The 16,439-nt window shown below is 43.4% G+C and overlaps 1 protein-coding gene across 1 annotated transcript; it reads left to right on the forward strand.

The window, feature by feature from the left end:
- The first annotated feature begins 304 nt into the window (after positions 1-304).
- On the forward strand, positions 305-14,600 carry LOC144056626 (uncharacterized). The gene is made up of 8 exons (XM_077573586.1): positions 305-343; positions 426-491; positions 568-659; positions 1,883-1,976; positions 2,028-2,497; positions 3,315-3,345; positions 10,924-13,751; positions 13,832-14,600. The coding sequence occupies exons 1-7, from the start codon at positions 305-307 to the stop codon at positions 13,030-13,032; spliced, it is 2,901 nt and encodes a 966-aa protein (XP_077429712.1). The 3' UTR covers positions 13,033-13,751; positions 13,832-14,600.
- Positions 14,601-16,439: the final 1,839 nt, after the last annotated feature.

Raw genomic sequence — 16,439 nt, forward strand, 5'->3', positions numbered from 1 at the left:
TTCCCTTTATCCAAATTGGTCATTAGTTATTGCACATGAAATCTCAGCCATTCTCACTAATAATGTATACAAAAACTGCCTATACAGCATACTGTATATCAAACAAACATGTCTAATGTTGCAAGTATGACTTCCATTTTGTCTTCTAGCAGGTAATCAATAGCGCACACACATCATCACTTGGCAAAGTGACAGGCAGGACACAAGGTACCGTATTTGTTAAGTATCACAATGTTCACAATGGTAACACTGTGAGTAAAAATATTAATTTCAATATCCCCCGACAGTGAATATTGGCGGCAAGATGCACCTCGTGTCCGCAACGCAGCCAGGACTCCTGAAGGTACACAGTGCTTCAGGACTTCCTGAAGCACTGTGACTGCTTTAGTTAGATATGTAATTTATGCAATTTATTCATCCCTCAGGATGCGAGAGATGCAGTCTCATCCATACTACTGTCGGGACCCCACAGGGTAACAAGTGGATCACAGGTGCTCGTCCCCAAAAATTCTTTCTTTCTTTCTTTCTTTCTTTCTTTCTTTCTTTCTTTCTTTCTTCTTGTATTAGAATAATATCAGGAGGAAAATGAGGGCCACCAAACCCAAAAACAAAGAGATGACACCAAGCATCAAGAAACCCTGGGCTTCAAGGGCCCCCAGGCAATGACACCAAGCATCGAGGCAGTTGTTAAGGCAAAGGGAATCTAACCAACTATTGAAGATTGACATATCGTTTTGAAAATACCATCCATCTTTTTTTTCCATGCAAAAGACTGGGGAGTATGCATGGTGATTTCTTCACATTATTCAAATTTTTTGACATCCTGTTTTAGTGGGTTTTATAAGATGGAAGCCCAAGTTGTGGGCCCTGAATCTATAATCTATAAAAGTTTGACTTTTTGAATGGAATTAAAGAAATTATTCAACTTTTTGCGGATATACAATTTTTTTGACGAGCATATATCATAGATCACAATGGTGATCATATACAGGTAAAAATGAAATTGGTCATTTAATTGCCTTTTCTACTCCACACTGTTCGCAGCTAGTACCCCACAAGGTAATATTTGTGCAGCGGCGATCGCAAGCGTGATTCAGAAGTGTGTAATTTTTCATCAACAAAAATTTGCACTCCAGTGCAGAGAATATTATTTTACAATGTATCTTGGAGATCTGAAACCAAAAGCTGTGATATAAATAATGGCAGTATTTTTACATATGTCAGCGGTCGGCTAGCTGGAAGGAAAACGTTGATCTCCACCCAGAAACGTCCCAGACAGGCCAAAACAAAACCTTAGGACCATACCATTACTTAAAAAAAAGACAGCTGTTACTTGATATGTGTCATGTTTATTTTTAGTCTTGTTTAGTCCCTGTCATGTTTAGCCTCTGTTTTCCTTGTGTATTCCCCTTGTCGTGTCATTTCCTGTTTTATTGTGAAAAGTCTGACTCCTCTCGTTTCAGGTCACTTGCCCTTCCTTGTGTGGTGTCTGTGTCAACCCTGATTGTGTCCACCTTTCCCCATTACCCTCATGTGTCATCCAATCAGTGCCCTCAGCCAGGTGTGTCTTGTCATGTCATTAGAGTTGGTGTATTTAGTCGGTTGTCTCCCCCCTGTCTGTGTCGGTTCATTGTTGCCACTGTTGTAAGTCTTTCGCCACGTCACGCTGACCTCTTTGCCTTATCAGGATCCATGTCATGTTGTTAGTCTCGCCTTAGTTGTTTTGTCATGTTTAGCTTCATGTTTTGTTAGTTCAGTTTATTTTGTATTTTGAAGTTAGCTTTTTTTTTATTAGAAATTAAAACCTCTTTTTGGACTGCACCTCTGCCTCCTTGCTCTGCCTTCCCGCATCTGGGTCCTAAAGCCCCCGCCTTATTGACAGAATGAACCGACCAAGATCAGACCCAGCGGGAAGCTCCCGTAGGCGACCGGCTCGTCGTCGGTCGACACGGAAGCACCATCAGCCTGCCATCCAAGTAAGCTCCTTTTCGCGGTATTTGTCTTCTCTTCCCCTTTCACGCGATCAGCAAAACGCACTCAAGTCTCTGCCCTACGACACCATTTTGTCGCCTCAATATTTTTTAGACTCTGACATCTCCGATGATGAAAATGAAGGTCCCTTTCCCATTAATGCACTTACGGATTACAGTTCTGAATCTGACTCCGAATTGGACTTTTTCACCAGCTTAGTTCCCCACATGTTTTCTTCACAGTTTTCTTTTAGGGATTATTTTGACACCGGGTCATGTCACCCCTCCTCACCTGGGCCTCCGCCGTGTTCACCACACCGGTCCCCATCGCGTGCACCTCATAGCCCACCGTTACCGCCACGTCATGACATAGTTTCCCCTTTACCTGGTTCCTTACCCACTCCCGTTAGTTTACGTCACGATCCTTCACTCTCGGTATCCTCGGGTTATAGTCTCCCTATTGCTCCTCACTCCCCATGGTGGCAGGCTGATGAGGCTCCGGCTCCGCAGCTTCAAGTCCCTATCCTGTGAAAGATATTATAACATTTGTAATACCTAATTTCATATATCAACTATTGTTACACATTATGAACATTTTAATTCTTCATATTAACCTATAAGACATACAGTATTTTGTGTCCTGAGCAGAGCAGATGATGTCGACCTCGTATGGTCTGGCCTTAAGATGGGTCATATTATTTAGTCTAAAAAAGTTCCTTCTCAGCGGTTTGTGCGAAAGCACATTTAGCCCTTGAACCAGAATTTGTCTCAAAAACACACACACATACTCCTTTGGCTGGTATACACTGATTGGTCCAAAATTCCTTGTTTTATTTGTACACGCACATCTCGGTCATGAAAACAGAATTAGTTTTGAAATAACACACACACTTTACTTTCTTCATCAGTCACGGCCACTGTAAATTTGGTTCAACTTGCTTGTGAGATTTTGCTATGGGAAAATCCTTCAACTATATAATAACACCTTCTGTCTCAAAAACATCCACCTGACCTTGTTTACGCCATCTGCTCACGGAAAAGTACCAGAGAGTATGTTTAGTCTATAAATGAAAAGGAGGAGGTCTTTTTAACTATAAGAAGCTATTGTACACGTAGAAGGACACATTTGACGCTCTGAATCCCACGATGATTAAGTGATGAATTAGAGGCAGTTATTTGTCCAGAGACTCTGTTTTTATTAAATCATTTTTGCAAAAGGTGTATTTTTCTTGCATCAAACCTATTCTCATTTTTGGAACACTCAAAGAGGACAACATTTCTTTTATTCCTCTTCAAATTGGTGAACCCGACGTAAAACGACGGTTTGTGGCGGTGCGTTCACAGGCGAATGGAACTCTCGGCCACATTAATCAAGGTAAGTGGACACTTTATCCACGTTTTAGGAGTTCTGTATGTCTGAGAACGCTGCGGCTGATAAATTCGTCTTGCAAAATTATATTGAGGATGGAATTTGTGTAAGAAAAATAGTGATAAATTTTGAAATCGTGTAGTTGGACGCGAAGTCCCAGATTTCGGATTTTACTACGGTGTTTGAAGTACACGGACGTGGTGACGTAAGCATTGTATACGGAAATGCCGTCACGTTGGGAAATGCGCTAATATGAAATAAGGTCGCGCTGAGGTGACAACAGGCATAAATTAAATGTCGATAGATTCTTGGATGGAATTAGGGAAAGATTCTAGATTGAAACAGCGGAGAGATCGCCCGCTGGTAGTAAATCGAAAAAAAAAAAGTTCCTTGAATAATATGGAAAATAGGCATAAAACTAAATGTCGGGAGATTCTTGGATTGGAATTAGGAAGATTATGATTGACACAACGGCTAGATCGCCCGCTGTGAAGATATCGATAATAGATCCTTGAATAATGGATTATTTTGCTCAGCGCAGATGAGGATTCTGCACAATTGAATCTAATAATTGTGAACAGACAGGCTGAAATGGACGTACAATTTTAATTGACAAAAATGATACGCTATTAAAATGCCGATAGACTGCTTCATAATTGACTTAAAGCAGTATGTTATTTGTTGTGTCACGTCATTGTTACAACAGAAATATGAATGCGCAGATGAGGATATTGGTACGTAACGTTACGAGGGGTTTCTGCACAATTGAATCGAATAATTGTGAACAGACAGGCTATATTAGTCGAGAGACTGCTTCGTAATTGACTTAAAGCAGTATTTATTATTTTAGGAGATATTCGTTTGTTTGTATGCCGTCTTGTCTGTGAAGAAAATCTGACGTCACGGTTATTTTTAAAAGGACCGCGATGAGATATGATGTTGACTAATTCTGTTATAAGTGAGACGTCACTTTATTTTAAATATTAATACGACTGAACTACGATAATATAATATAATATAATATAATATAATAAGCTATAAAATAGGGCAATAATTAATAGAAAGAAAACACTGTTTGAGAACTACAAAAATGGTTGTCATGAGGCGACAGAGAGTTGCGAGCACATGCGCATTTGCGATCGGAGAAATGCCCAGTCCGTGGTTTGAAAAACTGATAAAATGGATATACGATTGCGGTGGAATAAATTTTATGGCGCCGTTATAAGCTACGGTAAGTTAATTTTATTGATGGGGGACGTTGAGGCTTGCGCCGCCGGGCGTTCGACGTAAAAATACGAGATAAAAGAACACGTTTACGAGTGGAATAAAAACGACACATAATCGTGTATTTTTGGATAAGATGATGATGAATAATGCTAGAATACTAGCTTTAGGTATTTTTGTGAAGTTATAACCATTTATATAACTTTAAATAATGATATAAGACTAAATGATTTAACCTGATATCACTTCCGATAGTCGGAATTAAAGCTTCCGGATTAAACATACTGTTTAAATAATGACTTAAAATGTAATTAATATTGAACGACGGGACTTGATTATATTGTGAAAAATGTTAGTTTATTCTAATAAGATATGGCATTTGTTCGATGGTTTTAATGACGGCAATTTAACTTTGAATGTGCGTACACGGCGACCGCCCGTTAATAATGTTATGAGTGTATGTAATTTTTATATAGAGGAGAGTCCCGGACGTATCTTTAAGAAAAGTGTATTGAAAAAATGATTAATACTGAAATGTTGCTTTGCAAATAAAATAACTGTATAATACAAATTTATGTAATAAAACAAATCAAGCCGTTTAATAAGCGCTAAACGGGATAAATTAATTAGACGGTAAAATTACTAATAAAACTTCTAACGCTAAAACCCGCAAGCGTCTGCGTTAAATAATTGAACGACATTATATAAATTGTTGCTGCAACTGATTTTATAAGCCCCTTATATAAATTTCTTAAGCACTAATGTTGAATACTTAAACTGGCTTCACGAGTGCAAATACGTCATATTTAAAATTATGTTTGATATAAAACGAACGAATATTAATACACAAATAACATAGAGAGGTATAGTTTTAAGATATTATAAAATTTAGATGCATGTCTTATGCTTGTAGAGCATGGGTGGCTTTGACTGATTGTAGTTGCTATGACTCATTTTGACCACCAGATGTCCCCTTTCTCGGGTTAATAAATGCCAACAGCCATCAATCTTTGTAATGAGGTCAAATAAAATGTTTTTATAAAAGGTAATGTTAATTGTGTGATTGTTAATCTGCTTTTAAAGTTTAATGAGAGGATGTATGTTTGGTTTTTCTGGGATTGTTTTTGGATTAAGTAGTTTAGTCTCTACTCTTATAATAATAATAATAATAATAACTAAAAACAAATAACTTGGATGGCAATTAATGTGGAATAATTCTTTATATAGATGATTGTTTTTTCCCTTATAATTTTGTTTGTGCGCGAGAACATTGTTTAATAAATTTTAAATATCTTTTCAGAATCAGGAGACACACCCATTAAGGACAATTGGGGTCCCACAAAAGTGCCATATTCCGGTCCTGGGGATGAAGTAATGTGTTAATTATAATTTAAAAGGAGTTTTTTTTTTTTATTTTTTTTTTTCTCCCATGTTTATAAATAGAAAATAATTTTAATCTCTCCTGAATATATTTAACCTTTGAATTCGACATTTGAAGTCTCATTACAAACAGACTGGGGAAGCTATCTGGAAGAATCACATTTTTGACATAATTTGAGGTGCTATGTAATTAACAATCATTCCTGCTTTGACGTTTGACCAAAGGCTGACTTTACGGGCTGCGGCCTCCATTGAGAAAACATTAATTGAAAACTACACACTTATTAATTAACTATATTTGTAAATTGTTAGAGTATATCTGTCCTACCTCATCCTAATTATTATTTATGAAGGTATGCAAAACATATTAAATTAAATATTGTAAACCATAACAAATATTGACATATAATTAGCAATTATTTAAAATTGTAAACTTTCATTGTTTTAATTATTATTTTTTTTATTTTTTTTTTATTTTTTATTTTATTTAAAAAAAAATTGATTTTCTCCCCCTTTTCTCAATTTTTTTTAATTTTTTAATAAAGGAAGTTTTTGTTTTTAATATTTACTGACATGTAATAACCTAAATACTGTTGGGGCAGATTTTAATGTTTTCAGTCGAGTGAGGATTATTGGTCAGGGGTCATTATTTCAGAACAAAGTCAACTGGCGGGACACAGACCTCTTTAAAACCCCCCCACCCACAAAGAAACTGCAACTGCCACCACCATCAGAGGGGCGTGATGCAGCCATCATCACAAAACATCCTGCCAATACCTGATGGAGAGGGGAGGTTCCTGGCGCCACCTGTTGCAACAATGACTGTGCCATCATATACAAATGTGATAAAAGGAAAAACTGCTCCACTGCCCAATGCACACAATGCTCCGCACGAACTGTCCTATGAAAAACTGCTCCATATGCTCTGCACAAGCGTCCTTAAAGCATTCCTGCGTCCAGAACTGTCCACTACGATGGTGACTCAACCCCACAAACAATGCTTTCCTTGAATTAGTGCTCAGACCATATGATGTGATGCTGACTGTTTACACTGCACTCTATTTTTGACAGATATAAGGTGATAACATTTACAGTAAAACATTTCGTAAATATAATTAACTGATTGACAACACTATATACACACAGATTTATTACATTTTAAAAACGTTTCATGTCTATTTTGATTTGATCTGATTTGTTTATCTCTGTCTATTTTGAAAACAGTCAGTTTTTTGGACAAATATCAACAAGGGGGACTTGCAAGCTTAATGGTAACATTAAAACTAAGGGCAACTTTATGTATTAATAATAATTAATGAATTGGCTGAAAACTGAGATTCTTTGTAAAATTCATTGGCATAAGCTACAATATTTTTATAGCACAAAAGATAATACAGGTAAATTTCGTCTGGTTTCAGAAATTGAAAACAGCTAATATGAATACAGATAAGATACAATTTATTTCAATCTTAATTATTATATTTTACTTTTTTAAGTTTGGTCTTACAGTGTTTTCCCGAATTCTCTTTTGAAATTTTAATAGTTGCATGGGACGCATTGTCAAATTTGCTGGTTAAATGTAAAATTTTCCCCTCTTTCTAAACTAAAAGCAAGCAAAATTTATTTACTGCAAAACTTTATATATTAGTCTGAAAAATTCTCTAAAGCGATCTTTTTCAGATGGGGGAATTATTGGTCGGTCTGGGTATATCGTCGCGAAGGACACAAACAGTCCATGTTAAATAAATTTAAAATTAAAAGTTAGTCTTAATGCGATAATTATAGATAGTCCGTGAGAATGAATTTTACAGGAGGACAATTGGGGATTTCCTTGACCATGGAGAAGGAGTAAGTTTTGGCAGAGACGGCGAAAATAAGGTGAATATGTTCCATTTCTATTTCTATTTTTCCCCTGGGGCCCTGGGGTTAGATGTTATTTTTTGATTTTATTTGTTGACGAAAGTTGCATTTATTTAATGGCCGGAAGCACATCCATGCTATATCTATAACAATAAATATTATAATAAAACATTCCAATAATTATTACATTCTGTAAACAAAATTGGCCTCGTCAGATTTGAACTGGCTAAAGATTTTCATTTTTTGCATTTAAGAATGTGCTCAGGTCATTTAAGTCAGCCAAAGGCTGGATCCTAATTTAATGTCACAACAAACAGAATTTTTCCCACAGGACAGGCCTACAGAACTTTACTAATATTTACTAACCCCTAACTAATAACACTACCAAAATGCTCTTTCAAAAAGAAGGGATGTGAATAAATGTTTATTAGTGACTAAATGAAAATATTTTGCACCCAGATAAGGTGATGAAAAGGTCAATCTAGTCCAGTCCACGGGGCACCTGGTTCCACATCTTGCCTATTAGACCAGCCGGAGGTCCGCCTTCTACTCAACCCCCACCTTCAGGAGCCAGCCACCACCGGGAATCAACAGAGAGACCAGCCAGCTGCTCCAGTGACCAGACGTGCCAGCCGAGAGGCCATTCAACTGCTTCCAGTTTCCACCAGACGAGCTGAGGATTACCCAATGGAGATAGGAGGAATGTGTCCCTTTTCCGGGGCGTTCCACAAAGAATGAGTCACACCTTGGGCCCGGTGATCATCTCTGGCAGTTGATGTGGGCTGAAGGATCCATCCATCCATTCCCTTGACCGCTTGCCCTCACAAGGATTGTGAGGGTACTGGAGCCTATCCCAACTGGCTTCGGGCAGGAGGCAAGGTGCAACCTGAATAGGTTGCCAGCCAATCGCAAAGCTGAAGGACTCTGTTTGGAAAAACAAAACGCAAGCAACAAAACTTCCCTAGCCCAAACGACAACAAGTCTTCAATCGCGTCTCCAATTGCACGTACATAATGACACTCTTTCTCATACTGACTGTCATGCCAATTTGCTATTTCTGGGATCCCCCAACACAAATTTTGAACATAATCACAACACACTGTCTTCATATATGATATGCTTATTTTACTGAGAAAAAAACAAAAAATCTTTTAATGAATCACATTGTTTTGACATATGACTGACCTCCTCTCCTGCTAAAAAGAATGTTTTCATTTTCCTCTTCCTATGTTGCACCTGCCATTGCGATGATGAAAATCCCGCGGGAATCCTTTGGTAAAAATGTTTAAATATTTAGTTATTGGGCTTTATTTTAATAAGCCCAAAGGGCGGACTGAAAGATATTATAACATTTTTAATACCTAATTTCATATATCAACTATTGTTGCACATTATGAACATTTTAATTCTTCATATTAACCTATAAGACATATTTTGTGTCCTGAGCAGAGCAGATGATGTCGACCTCGTATGGTCTGGCCTTAAGCTGGGTCATATTATTTAGTCTAAAAAAGTTCCTTCTCAGCGTTTTGTGCGAAAGCACATTTAGCCCTTGAACCAGAATTTGTCTCAAAAACACACACACATACTCCTTTGGCTGGTATACACTGATTGGTCCAAAATTCCTTGTTTTATTTGTACACGCACATCTCGGTCATGAAAACAGAATTAGTTTTGAAATAACACACACACTTTACTTTCTTCATCAGTCACGGCCACTGTAAATTTGGTTCAACTTGTTTGTGAGATTTTGCGATGGGAAAATCCTTCAACTATATAACACCTTCTGTCTCAAAAACATCCACCTGACCTTGATTACGCCATCTGCTCACGGAAAAGTACCAGATAGTATGTTTAGTCTATAAATGAAAAGGAGGAGGTCTTTTTAACTATAAGAAGCTATTGTAAACGTAGAAGGACACATTTGACGCTCTGAATCCCACGATGATTAAGTGATGAATTAGAGGCAGTTATTTGTCCAGAGACTCTCTGTTTTTATTAAATCATTTTTGCAAAAGGTGTATTTTTCTTGCATCAAACCTATCCTCATTTTTGGAACACGCAAAGAGGACAAAATTTATTTTATTCCTCTTCACCTGCCAGGTCTACCGTCGCAGCCTCAAGTCCCTATCGTGCCACGTCAGCCGATGGCCAAAGTCCCCGAACCACGTCAGCCGAAGTCCAAAGTCCCCGAACCATGTCAGCCGAAGTCCAAAGTCCCCGAACCACGTCAGCCGAAGTCCCAAGTCCACGAACCACGTCAGCCCAAGTCCACGAACCACGTCAGCCAAAGTCCCAAGTCCACGAACCACGTCAGCCAAAGTCCCAAGTCCACGAACCACGTCAGCCAAAGTCCCAAGTCCCCGAACCACGTCAGCTAAAGTCCCAAGTCCCCGAACCACGTCAGCCAAAGTCCCAAGTCCTCGAACCACGTCAGCCAAAGTCCCAAGTCCTCGAACCACGTCAGCCAAAGTCCCAAGTCCCCGAACCACGTCAGCCGATGTCCCAGGTCTCCGAACCACGTCGGCCGTCGGAGCCTCAGGTCTCCGAGCCACGTCGGCCGTCGGAGCCTCAGGTCTCCGAGCCACGTCGGCCGTCGGAGCCTCAGGTCTCCGAGCCACGTCGGCCGTCGGAGCCTCAGGTCTCCGAGCCACGTCTGCCGTCGCAGCCTCAGGTCTCCGAGCCACGTCTGCCGTCGCAGCCTCAGGTCTCCGAGCCACGTCTGCCGACGCAGCCTCAGGTCTCCGAGCCACGTCTGCCGTCGCAGCCCCAGGACTCCGTGCCGACTCCACGGCAGCCCCAGGTTCCCGTCCCGGCTCCGCGGCAGCCCCAGGTTCCCGTCCCGGCTCCGCGGCAGCCCCAGGTTCCCGTCCCGGCTCCGCGGCAGCCCCAGGTTCCCGTCCCGGCTCCGCGGCAGCCCCAGGTTCCCGTCCCGGCTCCGCGGCAGCCCCAGGTCCCCGTGCCGGCTCCGCGACAGCCCCAGGTCCCCGTGCCGGCTCCGCGACAGTCCCAGGTCCCAGTGCCGGCTCCGCGGCAGCCCCAGGTCCCCGTGCCGGCTCCGCGGCAGCCCCAGGTCCACGTGCCGGCTCCGCGGCAGTCCACGTGCCGGCTCCGCGGCAGCCTCCGGTCCACGTGCCGGCTCCGCGGCAGCCCCCGGTCCACGTGCCGGCTCCGCGTCAGCCCCAAGTTCCCGTGCCGGCTCCGCGTCAGCCCCAGGATCCCGTGCCGGCTCCGCGTCAGCCCCAGGATCCCGTGCCGGCTCCGCGTCAGCCCCAGGTTTCCGTGCCGGCTCCGCGGCAGCCCCAGGATTCCGGATCAGCTCCGCGTCAGCCCCAGGATCCCGTGCCGGCTCCGCGTCAGCCCCAGGTTTCCGTGCCGGCTCCGCGGCAGCCCCAGGATTCCGGATCAGCTCCACAGCAGTTCCCGGTCCCAGTACCGGCTGCGCGTCAGCCCCAAGTTCCCGTGCCGGCTCCGCGTCAGCCCCAAGTTCCCGTGTCGGCTCCGCGTCAGCCCCAAGTTCCCGTGCCGGCTCCGCGTCAGCCCCAGGATCCCGTGCCGGCTCCGCGTCAGCCCCAGGATCCCGTGCCGGCTCCGCGTCAGCCCCAGGATCCCGTGCCGGCTCCGCGTCAGCCCCAGGATCCCGTGCCGGCTCCGCGTCAGCCCCAGGATTCCGTGCTGGCTCCGCGTCAGCCCCAGGTTCCCGTGCCGGCTCCGCGGCAGCCCCAGGATCCCGGATCAGCTCCACAGCAGCTCCCGGTCCCAAGTTTTCGTGCCGGCTCCATTGCAGATCCCGGTCCCCGTGCCGACTCTGCGGCAGCCCCCGGACTCCGTGCCAGCTCCGCGTCAGCTCCAGGTTCCCATGCCGTTTTCACGTCAGCCCCAAGATCCCGTATCAGCTCCGCGTCAGGCCCAGGTTTCCGTCCCGGCTTTGCGGCAGCCCCAGGATTCCGGATCAGCTCCACAGCAGCTTCCGGCCCCAGTACCGGCTCCGCGTCAGCTCCAAGTTCCCGTATCAGCTCCACAGCAGCTTCTGGTCCCAGTGCCGGCTCCGCGGTAGCCCCCGGACTCCGTGCCAGCTCCGCGACAGCCCCTGGACTTTGTGCTGGCTCCGCGGCAGCCTCAAGTCCTCGCGCCTCGTCGGCCGCCTCCACGGCAGCCTCAAGTCTTTGCGCCTCGTCGGCCGCCTCCACGGCAGCCTCAAGTCTTCGCGCTTCGTCGGCCGCCTCCACGGCAGCCTCAAGTCTTCGCGCCTCGTCGGCAGCCTCAAGTCTTCGCGCCTCGTCGGCCGCCTCCACGGCAGCCTCAAGTCTTCGCGCTTCGTCGGCCGCCTCCACGGCAGCCTCAAGTCTTCGCGCCTCGTCGGCAGCCTCAAGTCTTCGCGCCTCGTCGGCCGCCTCAAGTCTTCGCGCCTCGTCGGCCGCCTCAAGTCTTCGCGCCTCGTCGGCCGCCTCAAGTCTTCGCGCCTCGTCGGCCGCCTCAAGTCTTCGCGCCTCGTCGGCCGCCTCAAGTCTCCGCGCCTCGTCGGCCGCCTCGTCGGCCGCCTCAAGTCTTCGCGCCTCGTCGGCAGCCTCAAGTCTTCGCGCCTCGTCGGCCGCCTCCACGGCAGCCTCAAGTCTTCGCGCCTCGTCGGCCGCCTCCACGGCAGCCTCAAGTCTTCGCGCCTCCACGGCAGCCTCAAGTCTTCGCGCCTCCACGGCCGCCTCCACGGCCGCCTCCACGGCCGCCTCCACGGCCGCCTCCACGGCCGCCTCCACGGCCGCCTCCACGGCCGCCTCCACGGCAGCCTCAAGTCCTCGCGCCTCGTCGGTCGCCTCCACGGCAGCCTCAAGTCCTCGCGCCTCGTCGGCCGCCTCCACGGCAGCCTCAAGTCCTCGCGCCTCATCGGCCGCCTCCACGGCAGCCTCCACAGCAGCCTCCACGGCAGCCTCACGGCAGCCTGCACGGCAGCCTCAGGACCCCGGGCGTCCTCACCTCTGCAGCCCCGGGCCTCCTTGCTTTGGCCGCTCTCGTGCGGGGTCTCTTCGCTTCTTCCATGGCGGCGTCAGGCCCATGGGTTGGACAGGAGATGTTCATCCCAAGGCCGTCCTATTCCGGTGTGGCGTCCGGGGCGCCCTCCAGATCGGCGCCGCCGGGCTCCCCTTGTCTGGCGTCCGGGACGTCCCCCGGACTAGACTTGAGGGATGTGTCAGGTTCCCGCCTCCGCGCCCCCTCCGCCCGCCCTGTTTTTGAACTTTTTAAGGGACGTCTGGAAGCCGGGTTAGGGCTAACCCTAACCCTAACCCTGTCATGTTTATTTTCAGTCTTGTTTAGTCCCTGTCATGTTTAGCCTCTGTTTTCCTTGTGTGTTCCGCTTGTCGTGTCATTTCCTGTTTTATTGTGAAAAGTCTGACTCCTCTCGTTTCAGGTCACTTGCCCTTCCTTGTGTGGTGTCTGTCTCAACCCTGATTGTGTCCACCTTTCCCCATTACCCTCATGTGTCATCCAATCAGTGCCCTCAGCCAGGTGTGTCATGTCATTAGAGTTGGTGTATTTAGTCGGTTGTCTCCCCCCTGTCTGTGTCGGTTCATTGTTGCCACTGTCGTAAGTCTTTCTCCATGTCATGTTGTTAGTCTCGCCTTAGTTGTTTTGTCATGTTTAGCTTCATGTTTTGTTAGTTCAGTTTATTTTGTATTTTGAAGTTAGCTTTTTTTTGATTAGAAATTAAAACCTCTTTTTGGACTGCACCTCTGCCTTCCCGCATCTGGGTCCTAAAGCCCCCACCTTATTGACAATATGTACAACCAAATCAAACTACATCTCCAAACGCATACACTGAATGCCACATACTTTTTTAATAAGGCAAAGACTTGTTGTAATTGGAAAATGTTTAAAACTTACAGCTAGCATTTTATTCTTCAAGAACTAGGAAGAGGGTGTACAACTGTGCCATGACGGAGAAAAGAAACAAGGTATTTAAAAGGATTAAAATAATTTAATTTAAAAATGGTAATTAAAGTTATTCTGTTATTTTTATGTTTGTTTGTCTTAGAGTTTCAGATGGTAGTTGTGGAGACACTGCTGGCCATCCTTGGATGGGTTAAAGAGCATCAACTCTTTGAGAGAAATCAAAGCTGAGAGTGGACAGTTGCCCATAAAGATTCTGCAGACTTTTGACATTGTCCTGGGAAAATATTTACTATTTTTGTAATTTTGTAGACTTTAAGACACTTTTCCACCCCAATTTCAAAACAAAGTGTTTATATTATATTGGTAATGTTGTTGTTGTTTTAATTTCATTGCAATATGTTTAAAAATGTGTGAAGAAATTAAAAATATATCTTCACATTCAAATGTTTGTGCTGGATGGATAATGTTTGAAAAACAATGTATTGATTCAGATCTAAGTAAGATAGTTTGGTTATTGTTAACATCAAGAGATTTATTTATATCAAGTGGTAAAATAAGCATGACATTAGTTTTACTGAAACCTAATTAAAATGTTCCAAAAACACGTGAGGTGAATTGTCATCCTGGAACTACATCAAGGTAAGAATGACAGGTTAAATTTGGTCCATTTTTGAGACAATCTGATTTAACATTCAGAGAAGTATATTTTGTCTGGAGACCGGCACAGCTGCAAATCTGTTGTATAACGTGTTTTAAAAAGGCGGTTCACTTTCCAAGCTCGATACTATAAGAAGCCTCTTCCGCAAAGGAGGGGGCACATTCGGCACTCTGAAAATTCCACCTGTTACGTGATGTTCGGAGTCTGTCACGATGTCCAGAGATCTCTGTTTTTAATAAATCATTTTTGCAAAGGTGTTTTTTCTTACATTAAAAATCTTCATATTTTTGGAACACGCAAAAGAGGAATAAATTTAACCTCTTCAATAATCATTAAGCACAGCTTACATGCTCAAAAGGGAGTAGGAAGAAGTAAATAAAAAAAACAAAAAAAACCATGAGTCCTACTCCATTACAAAAGAAAAAACGAACTCAAATCATTGTCACCGTCTCTGATTTCAAACAGCTTCTGAATATTGTGGCAAAGTAGGTTATTGTGTACCTTGTACATTATTTGAGCAATTTTGACCTCAACTAGATGATAAAATGTCATTGTGTTTAATTTGATAAATAGTGAATTTGTTGGTTCTGTATATTTTGATCGGTTAATAATTCTTTTTGCTCTTTTTTGTAATTTGAAAAGAGTGTAAGTGTTTGTTTTGTAAGCATTTCCCCATATTTGCACACAATAGGTTAGAAATGGTAATAAAAATGAGCAATATAATGTATATAATGACTTCTTATTCAAAACATATTTTGTTTTGTAAAGAATCCCTATCATTTTGAACACTTTCCTTTTAACATTGTCTATGTGGGACTTCCAGCTTAATCTTTACCGATAATGAAGGTATTAAAATGATTACTATATTAAGTGTAATCTTTGCGTGTTCAAAATAATTGCATTGAGATCTCTGAAGAAGCTTTCTTTGCAAAGATTTATTTAAGAGCTCTTAAAGACACAGGAGAAATGCTTACATTCAAAGGTGATGTTAAGCCTCGAGTGTGTCGAATATGAAAACACCCACTCTTTTTATCCATGAAGAAGCTTCCTCTCCCACTCACAGGCTGGACAAAGGGTTAGTAATTATAATAAGCAGATATGTGATATACCAACATGTTTACTCTAGCTCTCCTACCAGCTCGGATATATGATGTAGACAGGTAATGATCTTGGACCTTCAGTTTTTATGACATAATGAGTAATGGCATGAGAACTTGCCTCCCTTTAAGACACACATTTTTATCTCCATGAGAACTTCTACATTCTTTCTTATCTTCATGAGAACTGGAAGGGAGTAAAAGTTCCAATATATTTCACAACAACATTATCACAGTTGACGTTTTTAACTACACAGTTTATATGGCATCTATATACTTATAAGTAAATTCATAAACAGTAAAAATATAAATTGAAAATGTTAAATGTCTTCAATAACTACGCCAAGAAATTTATTTTCGTACACTCTTTCTATTTCTGGTAAAGGTTTGTCACACCCACTGAAATTCGAGTAGCTGGCTGCTCCTTTCTTTTTCTGCCCGTGCTCGCAAATGCTCAGTGGAGAGAGGAAACAATGATCAGGAAAAAGTGGTTGCTTCCTTCGTCCCAAGTCTTTGAGAAGACAGTGGATTAATTTTATTTTGTACCGCCATAATTTCTTTTGTTAGTGGAAGCCTGTTCAGAGCTAGGATTTGCAACACGTTTAAACATATTTAATATGTAATATATTGATTGGTCCCAACAGTGTGACATGGTTGCAAAGGGGAAAGATGTAAGTTTAACATTTTTGATTTAGCCTTCCTTCCTATCCTTTCTAATAAGAAATGTGCACCTTCTACCATATTACGGGTGTATTTTTAGTGCCTAAAGTGGGAGCTACATTTGTCGTGTGGAGGTTGTTTGATTACAAAAGGTCAGATATGATAAAGCAGACGGTGGTTGGATAATATGAAGCGGTTGCGTATTGTTTATTCAAGATACAATCCGCGGTGGTTAATTTGCTGTGACTGGCAACTCGCCACCTAGTTGACATGACTTTGTGATGCTAACCGGCCGCTAAGTGGCCTCGACGAGATGGCTTGCACGTTGCGACCGC

Source organism: Vanacampus margaritifer, chromosome 8, assembly GCF_051991255.1.
Source record: "Vanacampus margaritifer isolate UIUO_Vmar chromosome 8, RoL_Vmar_1.0, whole genome shotgun sequence".
Taxonomy (NCBI): Eukaryota; Metazoa; Chordata; class Actinopteri; order Syngnathiformes; family Syngnathidae; genus Vanacampus; species Vanacampus margaritifer.